The sequence below is a fragment of the Danio rerio genome, chromosome 16 (assembly GCF_052040795.2).
Source record: "Danio rerio strain M-AB ecotype USA chromosome 16, GRCz13ab, whole genome shotgun sequence".
Taxonomy (NCBI): Eukaryota; Metazoa; Chordata; class Actinopteri; order Cypriniformes; family Danionidae; genus Danio; species Danio rerio.
In genome coordinates this window covers 57,732,501-57,754,301 of record NC_141036.1, presented here as the reverse complement: position 1 = coordinate 57,754,301, position 21,801 = coordinate 57,732,501, and the positions used below count along the sequence as shown (strand labels likewise).

Below are 21,801 nucleotides of genomic sequence, written 5' to 3'. Positions count from 1 at the left end.
CTCTTTTTGAAGGACATCCTAGGATTTTTAATGAGAGTCAGGACCTCAGTTTAACGTTTCATCCAAAAGACAGCGCTCACTGAGCAGCATAGAGCCCCCGTCACTATACTGGGGCATTAGGACCCACACAGACCACAGGTTGAGCGCCCCCTGCTGCCCTCACTAACACCACTTCTGGCAGCAACCTAGCTTTCCCATGTGGTCTACCATCCAGGTACTGACCAGGCGCAGCCCTGCTTAGCTTCAGTGGGCGACCATGTGAGTTGCAGAGAGCTAGCTGCCGGCAATCTTCATTCAAAGTTTTTATTATTTAGATTATTTAAAAAAATATATATATATGTACATTTATATATATTTATGCCTGTATTATATCATTTTTGCTTCAAATTAAAAAAAAAAGATTATTTCTGTCCATCTGACTCATTTCTAATGCAACGTCTATGGGACAGGACAGTCAATTTGATGTTATTCTCTCCTCTGGCTGCCGTCATCAGTCTCACACAATTTTTTTCCTTTCTCTGAAAGTCTTGATAACACCATCATGGAGTATTTTTCTTTTATTGCTTTAACAAATCATAATTAAAAAAAAAAAATGATTTGTTGTATTCTCCTAATCACTGCGCTCTAAGTTTTCCCAAGATGATTTCCGCCACTGAGGAATCCTGAAATGTGAAAAGGGTCTACTGTACAGTATATGCAATGGGTCAACATGAAAGACTTCAAGCCAAACCCTAACCTACCCCTAACTTATACGCTTTTACAAATTTAAGTTTGAACAAAAAACAACTAAATTGTTCCCCCAAAAACCTTAAGAATTGTGATGTTTCAACTCAATTTAAATCAGTAGTTTGAACAAACAGCAAATGTCATTATTTTGAGTCTGTTTGTCCATACACTGTAAAAAGTGATTAGTTACTTAAAGTGAGTAAACCAATTGCTTTAAAAGCAACAAGTTGACTTTACATAAAGAGTAACAAAAAGTAAAAAAGTAAAACAAATAGTGTAAGTAAAGTCCTAGTAACTTAGAACTGTTAAGTTGACTTAATTTTTTTAATTATGCTAATTGTATTCACTTTTTTAAAGTCAGCTAATCCGTTTTTACAGCGTCAGACTATTTTTGCACGCCGGTTACTGTAATAATTACTGTAATTATCACAATATTACATATTTCGTGCATCATTAAATCTATTAAACCTACAATTATAGCCTGTATTGAATTTAGAAGACACACTGGAGTCTGATTTATTTTAGTTACTGTCATTTTGCTAGATACAGAAAAGCTGAAAAAAATACAATAAAGGTGTATTGGAAAAAGGGATTTATTAATTTTTTAAAAAAGTGAGTAATATTAGCATAACTAGATTATTAAAGTTTGTCGAGACAAACTTTGAGGCTGGCTTGAGAAAGCCTGTTGGTAATATTTAGTTTAAACGGTTTTAAAAAGTATGAAAAGATAGATAGATAGATAGATAGATAGATAGATAGATAGATAGATAGATAGATAGATAGATAGATAGATAGATAGATAGATAGATAGATAGATAGATAGATAGATAGATAGATAGATAGATGGATAGATGGATAGATGGATAGATAGATAGATAGGATTAGCATGTTATTAGCATGATTCTAGCATGGATTAGCATGTTATTAGCATGATTCCAGCATAAATTAGCATGTTATAAGAATGATTCTAGCACAAATTAGCATGTTATTAGCATAATTATAGCATGAATTAGCATGTTATTAGCATGATTTTAGCATGAATTAGATAGATAGATAGATAGATAGATAGATAGATAGATAGATAGATAGATAGATAGATAGATAGATAGATAGATAGATAGATAGATAGATAGATAGATAGATAGATTAGCATGTTATTAGCATAATTATAGCATGAATTATCATTTTATTAGCATGTTATTAGCATGATTCTAGCATGAATTAGCGAGTTATTAGCATGATAGATAGATAGATAGATAGATAGATAGATAGATAGATAGATAGATAGATAGATAGATAGATAGATAGATTAACATGTTATTAGCATGATTTTAGCATGGATTAGCATGTTATTAGCATGGATTAGCATGCTGTTAGCATGATTCTGGCATAACTTATCATGTTATAAGCATGATTCTAGTAAAAATTAGTATGTTGTTAGCATAATTATAGCATGAATTAGCATGTTAGCATGATTCTAGCAATAAATAGCATGTTATTAGCATGACAGATAGATAGATAGATAGATAGATAGATAGATAGATAGATAGATAGATAGATAGATAGATAGATAGATAGATAGATATTAGCAGGATTTTAGCATGGATTAGCATGTTATTAGCATGTTATTAGCATGATTCTAGCATAAATTAGCATGTAATTAGCATTATTATAGAATGAATTAGCATGTTATCAGTATGTTATTAGCATGATTCTAGCATGAATTAGTGTGCTATTAGCATAATAAATAGATAGATAGATAGATAGATAGATAGATAGATAGATAGATAGATAGATAGATAGATAGATAGATAGATAGATAGATAGATAGATAGATAGATAGATAGATAGATAGATAGATAGATAGATAGATATTAGCATGTTATTAACATGATTTTAGCATGGATTAGCATGCTGTTAGCATGATTCTAGCATAACTTAGCATGTTATAAGCATGATTCTAGCACAAATTAGCATGTTGTTAGCATATTTATAGCATGAATTAGCATGTTATTAGCATGATAGATAGATAGATAGTATGATTCCAGCATAAACTAGCATGTTATAAGCATGATAACTATGATAACTAATTATTTTTACTTTTTTAATTAAATTTTTACTAATATATTTACTTTTTACAGTGTATTTGACCCTGAATTGACTTAATGCAACCCATCAGTTTTGAGAGTATTTAATATATAACTGTAAACTCCAGATAAACTATAAGAACGGCCTTTTATTTATTTATTTTTCCAGTAACAGTAGATAATTAGTTCTGCCATTTGCCAACAACAGCGATGCAATCTGCTTTTAATTTCTAGATCAATTACATAGAAATGTGCGTCAAAGCTGAGCGACTGATAAATGAAAAAGACATTTCGCTTTATTTACATCACCTATACCATAGCTCAGTAAATCAGCATGAGTGCTTTTATATAGCATGAATAAACCGCCCTTCTGTTTGATGCTAACAAGGGCGATGCGGCTGACTGACGCTCTGCTGTAATTGGAGTAAAAGATTCATCTGTATCCGCTGTGTAGGAACAAATCACACAGCGAGAAATTACTGTCGTTTTTGAGGAGTTTGCATAAATCTGCTGGCTATTATAGTCATATAGATGCATCATACATGTGACGTCAACCTTTAAATGAGTCTTGCATGCTAGCGATTATATATATGTGAAGAAAACAAGATTTGGGTCACCTTTACTGTGCAGTGGAGTGTGTAATGAAAGACCTTCATATGAAGACTGAATGTCAAGATGAATGTTACAATCAGCAAAAGTGAAGCATTTAAGGAGCGGCACGGTGGCTCAGTGGTTAGCAAGAAGGTTGCTGGTTCAAGTCAAGGTTGGACCAGTTGGCGTTTCTGTGTGGAGTTTGCATGTTCTCTCTATGTTGTCGTGGGTTTCCTCCGGGTGCTCCTGTTTCCCCCACAGTCCAAACACATGCGCTATAGGGGAATTGGATAAACTTAATTGGCCGTAGTGTATGAGTGTTTAGGAATGAGAGCTTGTATGAGGTTTTCTCAGTACAAGGGCATTCGCTGAGTAAAATCAGAATAGTTGTCAGTTCATTCCGCTGTGTTGACCTCTGATAAATAAGGGACTGAGCTGAAGGAAAATGAAATTAAATTTGACATTTTTTATATTATTAATTGCAGTGAAATTGGTAAAAAATTTTAGGTTTGCTGCAAATGTGCATAAAATTACAAATGTACCTTTAAAAATAATATCATTTTGACACATGAGAAAGATGAATATTATTTGTTAATGTGCATTTCTGTGTACATTAAATAAATAAATAAACTGTTGGATTTTTGCACCAATTTTATAAAAAAAAATTGACTAAAAATGTTAATAAATAATAAAAACAAAACTATTTAAAAAAATGAATAGTTTTGAATAGTACCTGAATAAGCACTACCTGAAAAAATATTTCTATCTATCTATCTATCTATCTATCTATCTATCTATCTATCTATCTATCTATCTATCTATCTATCTATCTATCTATCTATCTATCTATCTATCTATCTATCCGTCTATCTGTCTGTCTGTCTGTCTGTCTGTCTGTCTGTCTGTCTGTCTGTCTGTCTGTCTGTCTGTCTGTCTGTCTGTCTGTCTGTCCGTCCGTCCGTCCGTCCGTCCGTCCGTCCGTCTATCTTTGTCCATCCATCCATCCATCCATCCATCCATCCATCCATCCATCCATCCATCCATCCATCCATCCATCCATCCATCTATCCATCCATTAAATGACTGAATGACTGAATGATTGACTGGGTCGGCAGGCCAATCTACTGACCTACCCTCCTCCTTCCCTAAACCCAACCAATTTTACTGATTGACGCACCTGCCCGCTTACTTCCCTAAACCTAATATAGTCCATCCATCCATATATATATATATAAAACCAGGATCATTCTGAAAGCGTAGTCCCGTGGATGTTTTGAATATCGCGAATGACTGTACGACTGAATGTCGGAATGATTGACTGGGTCGGCAGGCCAATCTACTGACCTACCCTCCTCTTTCCATAAACCCAACCAATTTTACTGATTGACGCACCCGCCTGCTTACTTCCCTAAACCTAACCAACTATTTACAAAAACCATCCAGAAAAGGAAAAGACCTCGTCTGATTTTTACCACATTCTCACAAACAAACAAAAGACAAATAAACGGACTATTTACGGTTCATGAAAGTTAATTTTATTTGTCAAGTGCATTATTCATGTCCTGTCCTTGACCTAGATCAGGGTCGTAACACTACTCATACTACTACTGCTATTAATATTAATAATAGAAATAATAATAATAATAACAACAACATCTATTAGTACAAAAACAACAACTAGTTCTTAACTAATTATTATTATTTTATAATTTAATTAATTATTTTTATTGTTTTTTTTTTTTTAAATAATAAAATAACCCTGCTATCATCTGGTTGAAAACTATTGCTGGAGTAAAGGTAAAATGACAGCAGTGTTAATCTAAATGTACACTAAATGAGCTTGCACCATTTAATGTTATCTCATTTGTATATTGCTCAAAAAATGCACCATGCATCTTAAAAAATTAACTTTAACATCCTCAAACATAAAGCATGTGATCATGTTACCCTGATGAAGGCAGTTCTTTGCCCAAACGAGTAGGTTTTTTTAAGGATTAGCCATGTGAACAAAAGCTTTTTAACATATTTTTTACAGTTTATTCTGGTGAATCCCTTATTCAAAGAGCACTGACACATTATTTAAGCTACCCCTGAGAACTTTTTTGTTTGATTTTGTATTTTCATACAGCATGTACAGTTAAAGACAAAATAATTCACCCTCCTGTTAAATTTTATTTATTATTTATTTTTTTCATTTATTTTCCTTAGGCTTAGTCCCTTTTTTCATCAGGGGTCGCCACAGCGGAATGAACCCCCAACTTATCCAGCTTATGTTTTACACATACACTATGGCCAATTTCAGAAAAGCCAACTGACCCAGTGAGGACTCAAACCAGCAACCTTCTTGCTGTAAAGCCACCCAGCTGGTATTCTAACCCAGAGGTTTTCTAACTATGGGTCGCGACTTACTAGTGGGTCGCACAGTGATCAAAAGTGGGTCGCGCAACGTCACATAGCTGCAGCCATATTTACATTGCGGTGAATCAAAACCAGTACGATAGACGGCAATAACTCAAAAACCTCTTACCCTAACAAGATCTAAAGTGTGTTTCCTACAAAAAGACAAAGCTGGTTATGTTTCACAGCTGTCTTTTTCTTATTTTCACTCGCCATTACAAGCACTGCTTCGTTTAAGCCCTCGCAATCTGCGTTTAGCCGGTAGAGCTCGCGCTAAGCGGTGCTCTCAATAAGGGACCGTCGGAAAAGTGCTTATTTTTTCATTTTTCATTTTTTTTTTTTTTGCTCCGTCCCCTGTGTTTTATTTTAAACACTACTAATTTTCTCTTAAATGAGCACAAATGGTTACTAAAGTAGTCGAATGCTTCATTATAGATCTGTGCATTCTTACATTAATACCTCTGTTATCAAACAAAACACAATGAGAGATTCATTTGCTGCTCTTCACTAAATAACTATAGTCACTTTAATCAATATGCAATTAAAAGTGAAGTAGATTTTATATCTTTATTTAATTTCAGCATAGACCAGGGATGGGCAAACTTAATCCTCGAGGGCCGGTGTCCCTGTAGAGTTTTGTTCCGACACAAGTCAAACACACCTGAACATGCTAATCAGTGTCTTTAAGATCACTAGAAACCTATAAGCAGGTGTGTTTGATTAGGGTTGGAGCTAAACTGTGCAGGACACCGGCCCTCCAGGACAGAGATTACCCACCCCTGGTATAGACCATTGATTTTAATAGGCTAAACCTTTTATTTTTTTGTCAATATTTTCTAATGTTTGCTATGTGTTCTATCATTTGAAGCTATTTGTTGTCCCATATTTTTTACATCCCAGCGTTGACAGATTGCTAATCAATAATTAGCTATAGTGCTATCTGTTAGTTTTGACGTCAGCTAATGTTATGGAAGGGCATAGATGTTATGGAAAATAGTAATAGTAATGTAACTACCCACATCATTCCTTCCTCAAGCAAATGTGCAAATATTAGATCTATTCAGCGATAACGTTAATGGCATTGGCATATTTATGTGACGTTTTCTCAGCTTGTAGTAGTCGATCAAAAAGCTATTTAGTTTCTTATGACTATACACTAGCAGTGGAATTTACTGCGATGTGACGGGGCTTGATCATAATCAAAGGGCTTGATCAAAGGTTGATCATATTCTCTTCTGAAATAAGAAGAGTGTCCTTTTCAACAAAAAAAATGATCACAGTTACAGCCAGCATCCCACAAAAAGCACCTCGAGCCTCTGTCAGGATCCAGCCCTTACAGTCCTGTCACTCCTGTCTGTGTTTAATGTCTCTTTGTTTGTTTTGTGTATTAGCACATGGTTGTCTCTTTTGTTGTGTTGGCCATGTGCTCCTCTTGTCCTGCCTCCTTGTTTTCCTATGCCTCGCCCCCTTGTTTAGTCCTTGTTTGTCTAATTATGTTCACCTGTTCCTTGTGCTATCTACTCCCTTTATATTGAGTTCATTTTCCACTTCTCTTTGCCGGTTCGTCATGCTATCTTTCGTGTGCTTGTCTAGCTTATATTGTTTAGTGCATGATAGAGGTTTTTTTTTTCATATAGTCTAGTTTTGTTTCCTTTGTCTAGTCTAGTACAAGTCTTTTTGATCTTTATCTTGAATTAATTTATCCTTTTGATTCGGTTAATTTATTTATTTATTTATTTTCTTTCAATAAGGTTGCTGTCATTTTCAACTTTATTTCTGTTTCTGCTCAAGACTAATTTCAAGTTTTCATTTTGCTATTTTTGTGATCCTTAGCCTCAGTCTAGCCCTAGTCTTTAGTTAATTCTTTATTTTTTAAATTCCTGTTCCTGTGTTTTGCTTTCTGTTTTATTTCTAGTTATAGCTTATTTCTTTAAGCCTTTTGTTTAGGTTTCAGTAGTTTCATTTTGTTTTTTGAGCTCTTATTTCCCCTCTTAATTATTTTTCATATTTACTTAGTTCTAGTTTGTTTTTTCCTTGCTCTTCTTTTTAATTTTCTTGTTTCCCCAGCCGTCTAGTCCTGTTGTGTTGCTTGTCTTACTTCCCTCCTGAGTCATCGCTGGTTGTGGATCCCCTTCCCTTGATCGATCTTTTTGCCACCCCTGTCCCTAACCAGAGGTTCGGCTAGCTACCTTTTGACTGCTTGGCCTGAAATTTGGAATTCCCCTTTCCTGACCAGCCTGTGTTACCCTCTTAAGACACTTCCCTCTGTATCATCCTGAGTCTCCTCCCCTCACCAGCCTGTTCTCCTGAAATCGTCCTGCACTGTTGACTGTCCTCCTGCATAGCCTTGTTTACCTCCAGAAAATAAACCTTGTGTTCTCTTGTCAATTCTGCATTTGGGTCCTCCTTGCCACCCGTGACAGCCTCATTTTGTGCATATTAAATTGCAAAATCCAAAATTCGCACACCATTTATTTTTGACTGCTTTGAATGGATACATTTTTTACCCATTTTTCCATATTAAAATATTACGGTGGGTCTTGAGATTGAATTACTTGCCTAGGTGAGTCCCGTAATAAAAAAGTTTGGGGATCCCTGCTCTAACCAGCAACCTTCTTGCTGTGAGGTGGCAGTGCTAACCACTAAACCACAGTGCCGCCCTCTGTCTACAGAAGAAACCACTGTTATACAATGACTTGCCTAATTACTCTAATTTTAACCTAATTTACCCTTTAATTGTCACTTTAAGCTGAATACTAGTATCTAGTCAAATATTATGTGCTGTGATCATCATGTTGTGACCCAGGTAAATCAAACCCCGCTGTCAAAAACACTAAACATGCATGATTAAAACACGATATAATGTCACGCTTGTGTCATAATGTTTAACCCGCAGATAGAGAGAGAGAGAGAAGAGATGTGATCGACTCTTATCTGTGCAGAAATAAAGCAGTTTGGCTGTAAATCCTGCTGTTTCCGCATCCAGAGCCCGTGATGTTTCCTGAAAGCTCCTTCCTCATGCTGTCGGCCCTGATTTACACACACTTCAGCACTGTGGCCGATTCACTAAACCAGCTTTCACAATCACACAGCCGTATCAGCAGGGGGCGTAACGCAGATAAATCTACACACAGACAGACTCAAGGCTGTTTCTCAATTCCAAGCAATGCAGAAAACAGACTTGAACTCTCATTCTGCAACATGTGTGGACATACAGAAGAATGGAGTGTTGGCTTCTCAATATGCGTTCTTGTGTCCTCGTGAAACGTCATCAACCGTCGCTGAAGTACTGTTCCAATTCAAAGTTCACATCATGCTAAGTACAGATAAAATTCTCGTATGTGTACTTGCTTTGCCCTTTTGGCCAAGGATGCTTCTAGAGGTGACTTGTGCGAACTTGCAATGCTCAGGTATCCCAGAATGCATTGCAGTCAGGCCTGGATTGACCAATCGGGAGGACCGGGAGAGTTTCCGGTGTGCCGTTACATTTTTTGGCAGCGAGGGCCGGTGTTTCTAGCTGCTTGCACTCTTAGCAGTCGCACTTTTTTTTTTTCATTTATTTATTTGACCATAGCCTCAATCTTTTTATTCATTATTTTGCCACAGCTCCGCTCTTCTTATTTATTGTCTCGCAGCCCCATGAGTAAAATGCAGCCTGGAGAGTACTGTTGATGTAACTATCATTCCGGCCACACAAGCGTGACAGCGCCATTGTGGTCCAGTGGTCTGCACGTTGCGTTTTGACATCGTCGATCCGTGTTCGATCCTCACCTGAGTAATTTTTTTTATAATAGGGCTGCTTATACTGAATACTTTGACATAATTATGGTCACTCAAAATGTTCATTAAAAATTTGTCAATATGTAAAAACCGAAGTTGCTTTTCTGAAGTGTTTAATCAAACATTTGTTAGTTCAATCTATAAACTCTAACACTCTAATCATATATTTCATTGTCGAATAAACTACTTACAGGTGTCCTAACTGCTATATAACCTTACCCTGCTAAACTGCTTGACCCCGTTAATTGCTGCTTGCAGCTATATTTTTCATTTTTATTGTTAAGACATATAAAACTTATAAATCTGAAGTTCTAAAGCAGCTGTTTTCTTGAAAAAGACGTGATAGGGTCATTAGAAAGTGATTTGGAAATGACCTTATTTTAATTTAAGCTGCGTCCCAAATCGCATACTTATGCACTATTCTACGCCATTTTGTAGTATAAACAGTGTAAGTAGTGTGTTCACACTGAAAACTCTAAAAATCATAAGTGCACTTTAATTACCCGGATGATGCACTCATTCAGCCGCTAAAATTAAGTGTGTAATGATGGACACTTCACGCATTCAACGACCACAGGTTTGCATACGTAGCGGAAGGGGCGGAGCTATCGGACGCACATGTTGGATAACTTTATTTATTTTGGATGGTGAAAGCAAATTTCTCCAACGAGAGTGATTATAGCGCCTCCCGATGGTGAATGCGGCAATACTCATGGCAGGTATTATTTGATAATTCTGTTGTTTATTTCACTGATTTGGCAACCGTCAAACGTCATTAGGGAAACGGTTTAAATTTCCGCTTAGTAAAAAAAACATTAGTGTGCCATTTGGGACACCACTTCATACATATACTATCCTGTTGAGTGTGTAAGTGCATAAGTACATAGTGCATGAGTGCATAGTGTATAGTGTGCCATTTGGGACGCAGCTATAGTCAGTCGTGAACTGAGGTGGGCCGGTCTAATGCTTGAAACTCCAGGGCTGAAAAGGAGTCCCACTCCGGCCCTGATTGCAGTGTAAACATACTCCTTTACTGTGTCACAATATAAAGTTTTAACAGTTTTCAGGCGAGAATGTAGTTGTTATAAACTTGAATCTGCAGTTTATTCACAAAGATAGCACATCTTTGGTGATGTGCCTCAGCTTATGCAGACTCTGACTTCCAGCCTGCCACCTGGGAGCTTCATCATCACCTCCCCCGACGAAAGCAGCTTTACTTCGGCCAGTCCATCTCGGATGTACTGCTGGATCTCACCGGTTGTTAAAACATGATATTTAATACATCTTGTGAATATCTAACGGACAGTTTTTGGTCTTATAAATCTATTATTTGTTCTCAGGTGTATTATTTTGGCAGTGTTATTTTATTACCTTTTACTATTGTCCTTAATTATGTTACCCTGTTGTACGCTGTTTGTCTTTGTTTACCAATTTGCTTAACGCTATCTTTATTTATTATTGTGTACGTTTTGTACTTTATATTCGTATACTGTCCATTGTGGTTTATTAAATCTGATAATTAAAGACACGTGTCTGTGTATGTATATATATACAGGGCTTTACAGTAACTTCATAACTAACTCAAAAGACTCAAGACTCAATCTCTTTATTAATTTTTGCGCTTTTCAAACACAGATTTGAATGCAGCAATTCAAAGGATTAACCACTTAAACTCTGCTGCTATTTGGGGATTTCCTCCTGGATTTTGCCTACCCAAATTTAAAAGCTTCCCAAATCCACATGCAGAGGTGTAAATGCAAACATTTGGCATCATTTAAAAGAAAAACCTTTGAATTTTGAAACCTTTGAAACACTATTGAAAGTGTTTAAAATAACCGTGTATGTTGTTGATAAACACCTAAAAAAAGAGGCTTTTTTTTATATAAACTTAAAGTTGAAAGTGTATCTTTTAGGTTCTGTGTGGTCTAGCGTGTTGTAATTAATGTTGGTGGTTCCTGCACATGTCTGTAATCATAGGGAAAAAGAAAAATGTCTCCACCATAATCTATGCAAAAGTTATTGTATTCCAACTGATGAGAGGTGCTGTACCAGCCACAGGGAGCGATCATTGTTTTCATATTTCACTATTCTTTTGTTTGATCAAACATAATTCACTGTGTTTGGACCACGTCAGACATATAAAAGGATTACTTATTCACATCACCTCAAAAACAGAGGAGAATGGCCCTGAAGCGCACAGCATAAGGTAAGAGATGACGGCTGTCTGTGCTATCTGGGGCTGCTTATTGATCATTAATGTATTGTTTTCATTTTTGCACCATGGAAACACCACAATTCATCAACAACTGTTTGGCATATGAATATAATTCAGTAAAAATAATGCTAGAACTGTATGAGCACCGGCAAGAGCTTTCATTTGAGCTATAACTTGTACATGTGTCATATGAAAAATATGAAAATGAACCAATGTAAAATACCCAGCTCGGGTATCCAAAATACTGAGTTTTTAAGTGTAAACTTTTATACAGTAGAATAAAAACCAAAGTGATGCATATGTGCATAAAATATAGATTATACACTTTCAAACGACACCACTTACGGGGGTCTGGTGCAATGCTAGCCCTTTAAATCTGAAAGCGAAAGTCGATGACGTCACTGACCCGCGGAGTTTAAGTGGTTTTAATAAACATATGCAAATCTCCATCATTTATAATTGATGTTGAGTGGGTGTTATGATCTTTTAATGATTAATCATGCAGCTTACACTGAATGCGTTAACGCAGGCTAAACAAGTAGTGACAGAAAACACCTTTAATAACCTGAGAAACCCACCACATCCCGAGTAACCCACCACAACTTCTTCTGTCAGCTTTATATTATACAGGAAGGCCTAAATGCTTTCACACATGTCATTTGAATGGTACGAGAGGCGATCTCTCAGCAAATTTCACACATGTAGAATAATCTACAAGTAAAAAAAAATGCATTAATCTGCAGGTCACGTGTGTTCCGAACCATATATATATATATATATATATATATATATATATATATATATATATATATATATATATATATATATATATATATATATATATATATACATATGTACATCTATATATATATCGATATATACTGTATGTATATATATATATATATATATATATATATATATATATATATATATATATATGTATATATATATATATATATATATATATATATATATATATATATATATATATAAACCACGGCTGTATCCAATAATACAAATCGCTGATTTCATCTCAATGTTTAAAAATAAAACAGACTGTTTCCCTTTAACATTCAAAATGACTACATTTCACAGTGTGTTCTTACTGTATACTTCAATCTCAAGCAAAGATATCTTCACCAAGCAAACATCCTAATGCTCTCTGAATTATGCACTGGAGTGGTCTGATGTGTGTATGCAATCTGACACGGATCTATGAACACAGATGGATGTGCTCAGAAAACGCAGAGCATCTGTCTTCCACTCTGACTAATTCTGACTTAAAATCAATGTCCATTAGGATGACTCTCAACTCTATGGATGTCTATGGATCGCCTTGATTTTATTTTCGCCTTTAATATGATGCCCTGGTTTTGAAAACCTGGCCCGTTTTAGACAAAAACAAAACACAAGTACAGTTGAAATCAGAATGATTAGTCCTCCTGGTCTTCTATTTCCCCCCAAATTCTGTTTAATGGAGTTTAACATAGCTTTAATAACTGATTTCTTTTATCTTTGCTATGATGACAGCACATGATATTTGACTAGATATTCTTCAAGATACTAGTATTCAGCTTAAGTTTACATTGAAAGGCCTAACTAGGTTAATTATGGTGAGGTTAGGGTAATTAGGCAAGTCATTGTATAGCGATGGATTGTTCTGTAGACAATCGAAAACAAATATTGGGGGCTAATAATATTTACCTTAAAATAGGTTTAAAAACTTAAAAAAACTGCCTTTATTCTAGCTGAAATAAAACAAATAAGACTTTTTCCAGAAGAAAAAATATTATAGAAAATACTGTGAAAATTTGTTGAATCTGTTCAACATCATATGGGAAATATTTGATAAAGAAAAAAAGAATTACAGGAGGGCGAATAATTTTGACTTCAACAACTGTAGATGATCATTCCTGGTCTCTCAGACTTCAGCGAATAATGAAAATGAACCTTACCTCAGCTCCAGTCAGGTAAAACGCAGACAGAAGACCACCGACATAACGAATGTTGACCTCAAACAGAGATGCCTCGCCGTTCTGCAGAAAACACACAGCATGAGCATTAGCAATGTAAAAAATATGCTGTGAAAAGAAAATCCAACTTCAACAATGACGCGGTTTTACCAAAGCTTGATTGGTTACAGAGGAACATATAAAAATGGACGTAAATACATCATGTTTATATTTTAAAAACATTTATAGTCTTAAAGAGGACACATATTAAGTCGAATATTCTGTTCTTTTTTAAATAATGAAGTACTTTTAATTAGACAATGTAGTTTGTTTACTGTATTTTACTACATTTAAGATGCATTCCATCTATTACACAGCTAAACATAACATTTCTTCATAAAACATTAACAAAAATGTGTTTGAAACTGGTCAGATTTCTGTAATAGTAATAAACCAAATATAAAATGTTCAATGATCAACTAGTCCACCCTCGTTTTAAGTCATCAATTGAAGTCACATTTACTTAATTTTACATAACTTTTTCAATTTTCAATCATTAAAAACATTGTAAACTGCCCTGTTTTTAAGTAACCAATCACATTTACGTTATCAAATATTCAATTATCAATTTTCAATCATTAAAAGTCATCAATCACATTTATGTCATCAATTATTCAATTTTCAATCATTAAAAACAATTTTCTCTGCACTCTTTTTTAGTCAATCACATTTGTGTCATCAATTATTCAATCTTCAATTGTTAGACACAATTTACACCCCCTTCAGTAATCAATCAAGTCAAACAATTTAATCCACCCTCTTTTTTAAGTTAATCACAAGTACATCAACAATTATTCAATTTTTAATCGTTTAAAACAATTTACTCTCCCCTCTTGTTAAGTTATTAATCACATTTATGCCATCGATTATTCTATATTTAAGCATAAAAACAATGCACTGTCCTCATTTTAAAACATCCATCACATTTACGTTCTCAATTATTCAATTATCAACTTTCAATCATTACAAACAATGTACTGCACCCTCATGTAAAGTCATCAATCACATTTTAAATCAATTATTCAATTTCCAATCATTAAAAAAAATGTACTCTGTCCTCTTTTTGAACCATTAATCACATTTCCGTCATCAATTTATTCAGTTATTCTATATTCAATCATTAAAAACTATTTACTCCAACCTCTTTTAATGTAATCAATCACATTTCCGTCCTCAATTATTCAATTAACAATATTCAATCATTGAAAACAATGTACTCAGCCCTCTTTTTAAGCCATCAATGACATTTTTTATCATTTATTAAATTTTCAACCATTAAAAACTATTTACTCCGCCCTCTTTTTAAGTCATCAATCACATTTGTGCTATCACTTATTCAACTCCGCCCTCTTTTTAAGTCATCAATCACATTTGTGCTATCACTTATTCAACTCTGCCCTCTTTTAAAGCTGTCAATCACATTTGTGCTATCACTTATTCAACTCTGCCCTCTTTTAAAGCTGTCAATCACATTTGTGCTATCACTTATTCAACTCTGCCCTCTTTTAAAGCTGTCAATCACATTTGTGCTATCACTTATTCAACTCTGCCCTCTTTTAAAGCTGTCAATCACATTTGTGCTATCACTTATTCAACTCTGCCCACTTTTAAAGCTGTCAATCACAATTTTGCTATCACTTATTCAACTCCGCCCTCTTTTAAAGCTGTCAATCACATTTAAGCCATTGATTAATATTTAGTTTTTTAAATTGCATTCATTAAAGACAATTTACTCCACCTCTCTTTAAGTCATCAATCACATTTACATAATCAATCATTAAATTTTCTGCCATTAAAAACTATATACTCCGCCTTCTGTTTAAGTCATCAATCACATTTACATAATCAATCATTTCATTTTTCATTTTCAATCATTACGAAACATATACTGTACACACTAGACAATATTTATAATGAGAAATATCACATCCACCCATAAACCGAACATCACCTTCATAATAGAAAAGATAGATTGCTCCGAAAAATAACATACTAAAGCATATAATTGATTTCAACATTACCCAAACTGTACAACAATGAACAACCCTACAATTAAAGGGTCATGAAACACCGAAACACATTTTTTGAGCTGTTGACAGTCGTATATGTGTCGCACACTGCTAAAAAAACTATTAGGACACCTATATTTCACCAAAAAGTAAATTTTTTTTTTTTTTTGCGTCATTTCGAGCAAATTCGCACTTCCGGTTTGAAACGAATTTTTGAAGCTGCGTCACGGCCATGAGATTTTAGCGTGTATTCCAGGTTTTTTTTTCTTATACGACGTACAGTATCAAATATTACACTGCATTAAACACAGTCACTGTCTTTCTCCCCTGCGTCTGTGTTTGTTTTGCCTTGGTGAAAATCAGCACATGCCCAAATGGAAACTCTAGACACACCCACTTTCCTGACTTTTTCCAAACTAGGTGTGAAAACACCCTGCTGAAATGAGGGGTTTCATGGCCCTTTAAAGGGTCACGAAACACCAAAACACATGTTTTGAGCTGTTGACAGTCGTATATGTGTCCCACACTGCTAAAAACACTATTAGGACACCTATATTTCACTAAAAAGTGTAAATTGGTTGTTTTTGCGTTATTTCAAGCAAATTCGTACTTCCGGTTTGAAACTAAGCTGCGTCACTGTCATGACATAATAGCGTGTATTCCAGCGTGCAGACTGGACGTCTGTGCCAGAGTGTGTCTTATTACGTCTTACAGTGTGATGCATTAATGCATGAGTAAGGCTTGGTTCAAACCAATCAGCGCGCTCTATTGTGCAACTTCATTAATATTCATTACTGTCACAGTGTTTAGATGGCAGAGACGCCACGTTGTGTTTGCAAAACAAGCGTGAAGTGTTGCTTTTATAGTTTGCTGCAGTTAAGTTTCGTTTTCATTTTCTCTCTGTGAGAGCTCAGAGTCACGTGTGGATTAACAGTGTACGCGACGCTCGACAACAATAACTTACGTGTCTAAGGAGGATTATTGTTTACCTGAGAGCTGTTCTCATCTGCAAACGCTGAGATCCGGATTCGCTTTAGTCTCCTCTTAATAAAGACGCGGCTCTAGTTGCTGTGAATTGTCCTGTCTCTACAGATTTGGTAAGTGAGCGACCAGTGCTCTTTGTTTATTCAGTTTATTCGTATCGAACTAAGTTAACTATTGCACAGAGTGTAAACATGTTAGCACTACAACCAAACTTTAACCTCATGTAGGATTTTCACCGCATTTAGTGACCGGAATAACACACGCGGCTTTCTGACGCTACCTGCCGTGTGCATCTAAGTTTCCGGGAAAGGCTGAGTTTTTTTTTCTCTCATTCGCCGTGCGGTATTAAACATTGCATGAAAAATACACGCTTAGAGCAGCTCCTCGAATCAAATATCTCGTTTGTCGCGAGGGACATGAATGAATTCCCTGAATGAAAGAGCCAAACTGCTGTTAAAGTCCACCATTTAATAATTTGGCAAATAATTCGACTACAGATGTCCATGTAAACACAGTCACATTGTCCCCTGTGTGTGTGTGTGTGTGTGTGTGTGTGTGTGTGTGTGTGTGTGTGTGTGTGTGTGTGTGTGTGTTTTGACTCTGAAACTCAGCGCGCCCAAATAGACACTCCCACACCAAGCCTCTTTTCTTCCTCCGACACTCCCTCCTAAACAGAGCTGGACACGCCCACTTTTCTGACTTTTTCCAAAGTAGAGGTGTGAAAACACTCTGCTGAAACGGGGGGTTTCACGGCCCTTTAAATGTGAGAAAGATGGCAGAACACAACTCAACCATTGCTGTTCCGGCACAATACAAATTTCCCTAAAGGAATAAATAAATAAATACTAGAAAGTAAAGTGCATTCTCCACCTCAAAGAGTGATTTTTGGGACGTGTCCGGCCATGACCTCTGGCTGTATCAATCAGGCACTCGTTTTCAACACATTTTCTTACACAATGTTTTCCTGACGCAGAGAAACTGCCAGAATTTCGATGTCCAAGGCCGAGGAGCAGAGCATTATTAGACACTTTTTTTTTTCAGATGGTGGGGGTCAGAGCATGCTATTGATTTATGAGGAGTGTGTGAATAACAGCAGTAGAGCAGAATGAACTCTTCTCAGCACTATGAATTGTTTTCTCAAATGCAGTTGTGTTTGCTTTGTCTGACTTAATATGATTATATTTAAAATCACCCTGTAAACCCTGTAGAGTGCAATAAGGTGTAAACACACACATCAAATCACACACACACACACATGCATGCATACACACACGCACATACACATATGAAAACACACACACATACATACACATGCAAACATACACGCAAACATACACACACACACATGCGAGCACACTTAAATGCATACACACTTAAATGCATACACACACACACACAAGCACGCACACACAGACAGACAGACACAAACACACATGCATACATACATGCAAACACATAAACATGCACACAAACAGACACACACACATGCATACATACACGCAAACATACACACACACACATGCGAGCACACTTAAATGCATACACACTTAAATGCATACACACACACACACAAGCACGCACACACAGACATACAGACACAAACACACATGCATACATACATGCAAACACATAAACATGCACACAAACAGACACACACACATGCATACATACATGCAAACACACATACACACATGACATGCAAATACCTACGCCCACGCACGCACACACACACACGCATGCAAACACGCGAGCACATGCGTGAACACCCACATGCAAACACAAACACACACATGCAAACACACACACATGCATACACACATGCACACAAACATATGCAAACACACACACACACAAAAAAGACACACAGTCCCTGTCACATGCAAACAGACATGCAAGCACACACACAGACACAAATACATATGCATTCACACACAAGCACACACACATGCAAACACACAAATACACGCAAACAAGCAAACACACACTCACACAACTATATAAATACACACACACACACACACAGACACAAACACACATGCATACACACAAGCAAACACACACACACACAACTGCGAACACAAATATGTGCATACACACAAATGCAAGCACGCACACACACACACACACACACACACATGCTAGCACACAAATGCAAACACACACAAACACTCATTCGTGGACACACACGCGCGCACACACACACGCACACACACACACACACACACACACACACACATAAAAACATACCCTCACACATTCTATCACAATAGTGAACAGACCCAAGTGCAAACACACACAAACACGTGCAAACACACACATACATGCAAACACACACAGGGAAACAAACACACACACACATAAAAACATACCCTCACACATTCAAACACAATAGTGAACAGACACAAGTGCAAACACACACGCACACAAACACGTGCAAACACACACATACATGCAAACACACACAGGGAAACACACACACAAACACACATGCAGGCGCACACACACATACACAAATCTCTTATGTCTAAAGAGGTAAAGACAGAAAACACACACACACTTCAGTGCCAGCCAGAGGAGTGTAATCCTAACCCAAACACAACAGCATGCACGCACGCATGCCCACATGCACGCACGCATGCCCACACACATACACACACAAACACACACACACAGGCACACACACACACACACACACAAACACACACATATCCTATGTCTAAAGAGGTAAAGAGAGGAAACACACACAAAACTTCAGTGCCGAACAGAGGAGTGCAATCCTAAAGCACACACACACAGTCATGCACGCACGCACATGCACACACACCCAGACACACACACACACAAAACACACACAAAACACACTCACACACGCACACACACACACGCACACACACACGCTCGCGCGCCCACACACACACATACACACACACAGTATTTGTGTCTTAAATCAGCTGCTGCACTAAAGACAGCTCTAAAAAAAGCTCATGTTTGAGAAAAACACACTAAACAAGCATGAATTAAGAGAGGCTTTAAACGGATTATCCTGAATCAAATCAAACAAATCCCCAGCTACAACGCTTAAGTAGGTGTTTGTGGGAAATGTGTTTGTGGATGTGGCACGAGATCTGCTTTAAAAGCACAAACATTTGAAAATGGAGAAAAAAGAAGTGATTTTGCATGAACTGGTAGTAACTTTCTTGGGTAAACCTGTCCAACTGCTCATTAATGCACATTTTTAATCAGCCAATCACATGGCAGCAACTCAATGCATTTAGGCATGTAGACATGGTCAAGACGATCTGCTGCAGTTCAAACTGAGCATCAGAATGGGGAAGAAAGGGGATTTGAGAGACTTTGAATGTGACATGGTTGTTTGTGTCAGACGGGCTGGTCTGAGTATTTCAGAAACTGCTGATCTACTGGGATTTTCACGCACAACCATCTCTAGGGTTTACAGAGAATGGTCTGAAAAAGATGAAAATATCCAGTGAGCGGCAGTTCTGTGGGCGCAAATGCCTTGTTGATGCCAGAGGAGAATGGCCAGACTGGTTCCAGCTGATAGAAAGGCAACAGTAACTCAAATAAGCACTCGATACAACCGAGCTCTGCAGAAGAGCATCTCTGAACACACAACACGTCCAACCTTGAGGCGGATGGGCTACAGCAGCAGAAGACCACACCGGGTGCCGCTCCTGTCAGCTAAGAACAGGAAACTGAGGCTACAATTCACACAGGCTCACCAAAACTGGACAATAGAAGATTGGAGAAACGTGGTCTGCTCTGATGAGTCTCCATTTCTGCTGCCACATTTGGATGGCCGGGTCAAAATTTGGCATCAACAACATGAAAGCATGGATCCATCCTTCCTTGTGTCAACGGTTTAGGCTGGTGGTGTAATGGTGTGGGGGATATTTTCTTGGCACACTTTGGGCCCATTAATACCAATTGACATCGTGTCAACGCCACAGCCTACCTGAGTATTGTTTCTGACCATGTCCATCCCTTTATGACCACAGTGTACTCATCTTCTGATGGCTACTTCCAGAAGGAGATCGCACCATGTCATAAAGCGTGAATCATCTCAGACTGGTTTCTTGAACATGACGATGAGTTCACTGTACTCAAATGGCCTCCACAGTCACCAGAGCTAAATCCAATAGAGCTCCTTTGGGATTTGGTGGAATGGGAGATTGACATCATGGATGTGCAGCCGACAAATCTGCAGCAACTGTGTGATGCTATCATGTCAATATGGAGCAAAATCTCTGAGGAATATGTCCAGTATTTTGTTGAATCTATGTCATGAAGGATTAGGGCAGTTCTGAAGACAAAAGTGGGTTCAACCCTGTACTAGTAAGGTTTACATAATACAGTGGTAACAGTAACAGAAACAGTAATTCAATTAAATGTCAATTTTGAACAAAAATATAGTTTAGGCTATAAAAATATAGTCAATGCACCTCAATAATCTTACATTTTCTTTAAACTTTCTCTCTTTTTTAGCTTTAATTATTCTTAATAATAAAAAAAAAATATATATATATATATATATATATATATATATATATATATATATATATATATATATATATATATATATATATAAGTTTTCTTTAAATTTGACATAACAGTGAAGTTCTTGTGAAGATAAACCATCAATCAGGCTGTATGTATTAAAATAAATATAAAAAAATAATATTATTATAATTATAATTAAATTGTATATTTGTATATTTGTATATTATTATCTAAATGATGATTATTATTATTATTATTATTATTATTATCAATATTATTATTATTATTATTATTATTACTATTATTCTTTTATTTATTTATTTTAGGCTTAGTCCCATTATTAATCTGGTGTCACCACAGCGGAATGAACCACCAACTTATCCAGCATATGTTTTACCCAGCGGATGACCTTCTAAGTGCAACCCAGTACTGGAAAACACACACACACACACACACACACACACACACACACACACACACAC

At 36.5% G+C, this 21,801-nt stretch overlaps 2 protein-coding genes across 4 annotated transcripts in view; both read right to left on the bottom strand.

Annotated features, from left to right (window-relative positions):
• The window catches only part of slc9a1a (solute carrier family 9 member A1a), a 407,815-nt gene that overhangs the window by 40,576 nt on the left and 345,438 nt on the right, over nt 1-21,801 (bottom strand). The gene's annotated exons all lie outside the window — the stretch shown is intronic.
• Nucleotides 1-21,801, bottom strand: part of LOC101882461 (mannosyl-oligosaccharide 1,2-alpha-mannosidase IA) — a 356,204-nt gene that overhangs the window by 95,204 nt on the left and 239,199 nt on the right. For all 3 annotated transcript variants that reach the window (XR_015512119.1, XM_087288103.1, XM_087288102.1), the window contains exon 4: nt 13,752-13,832. Coding sequence is in view for 2 of the 3 variants with exons in the window: in XM_087288103.1 (XP_087144229.1) it covers nt 13,752-13,832 (81 nt within the window). In the remaining variant the exon portion in view is untranslated. The remainder of the gene's footprint in view (nt 1-13,751; nt 13,833-21,801) is intronic.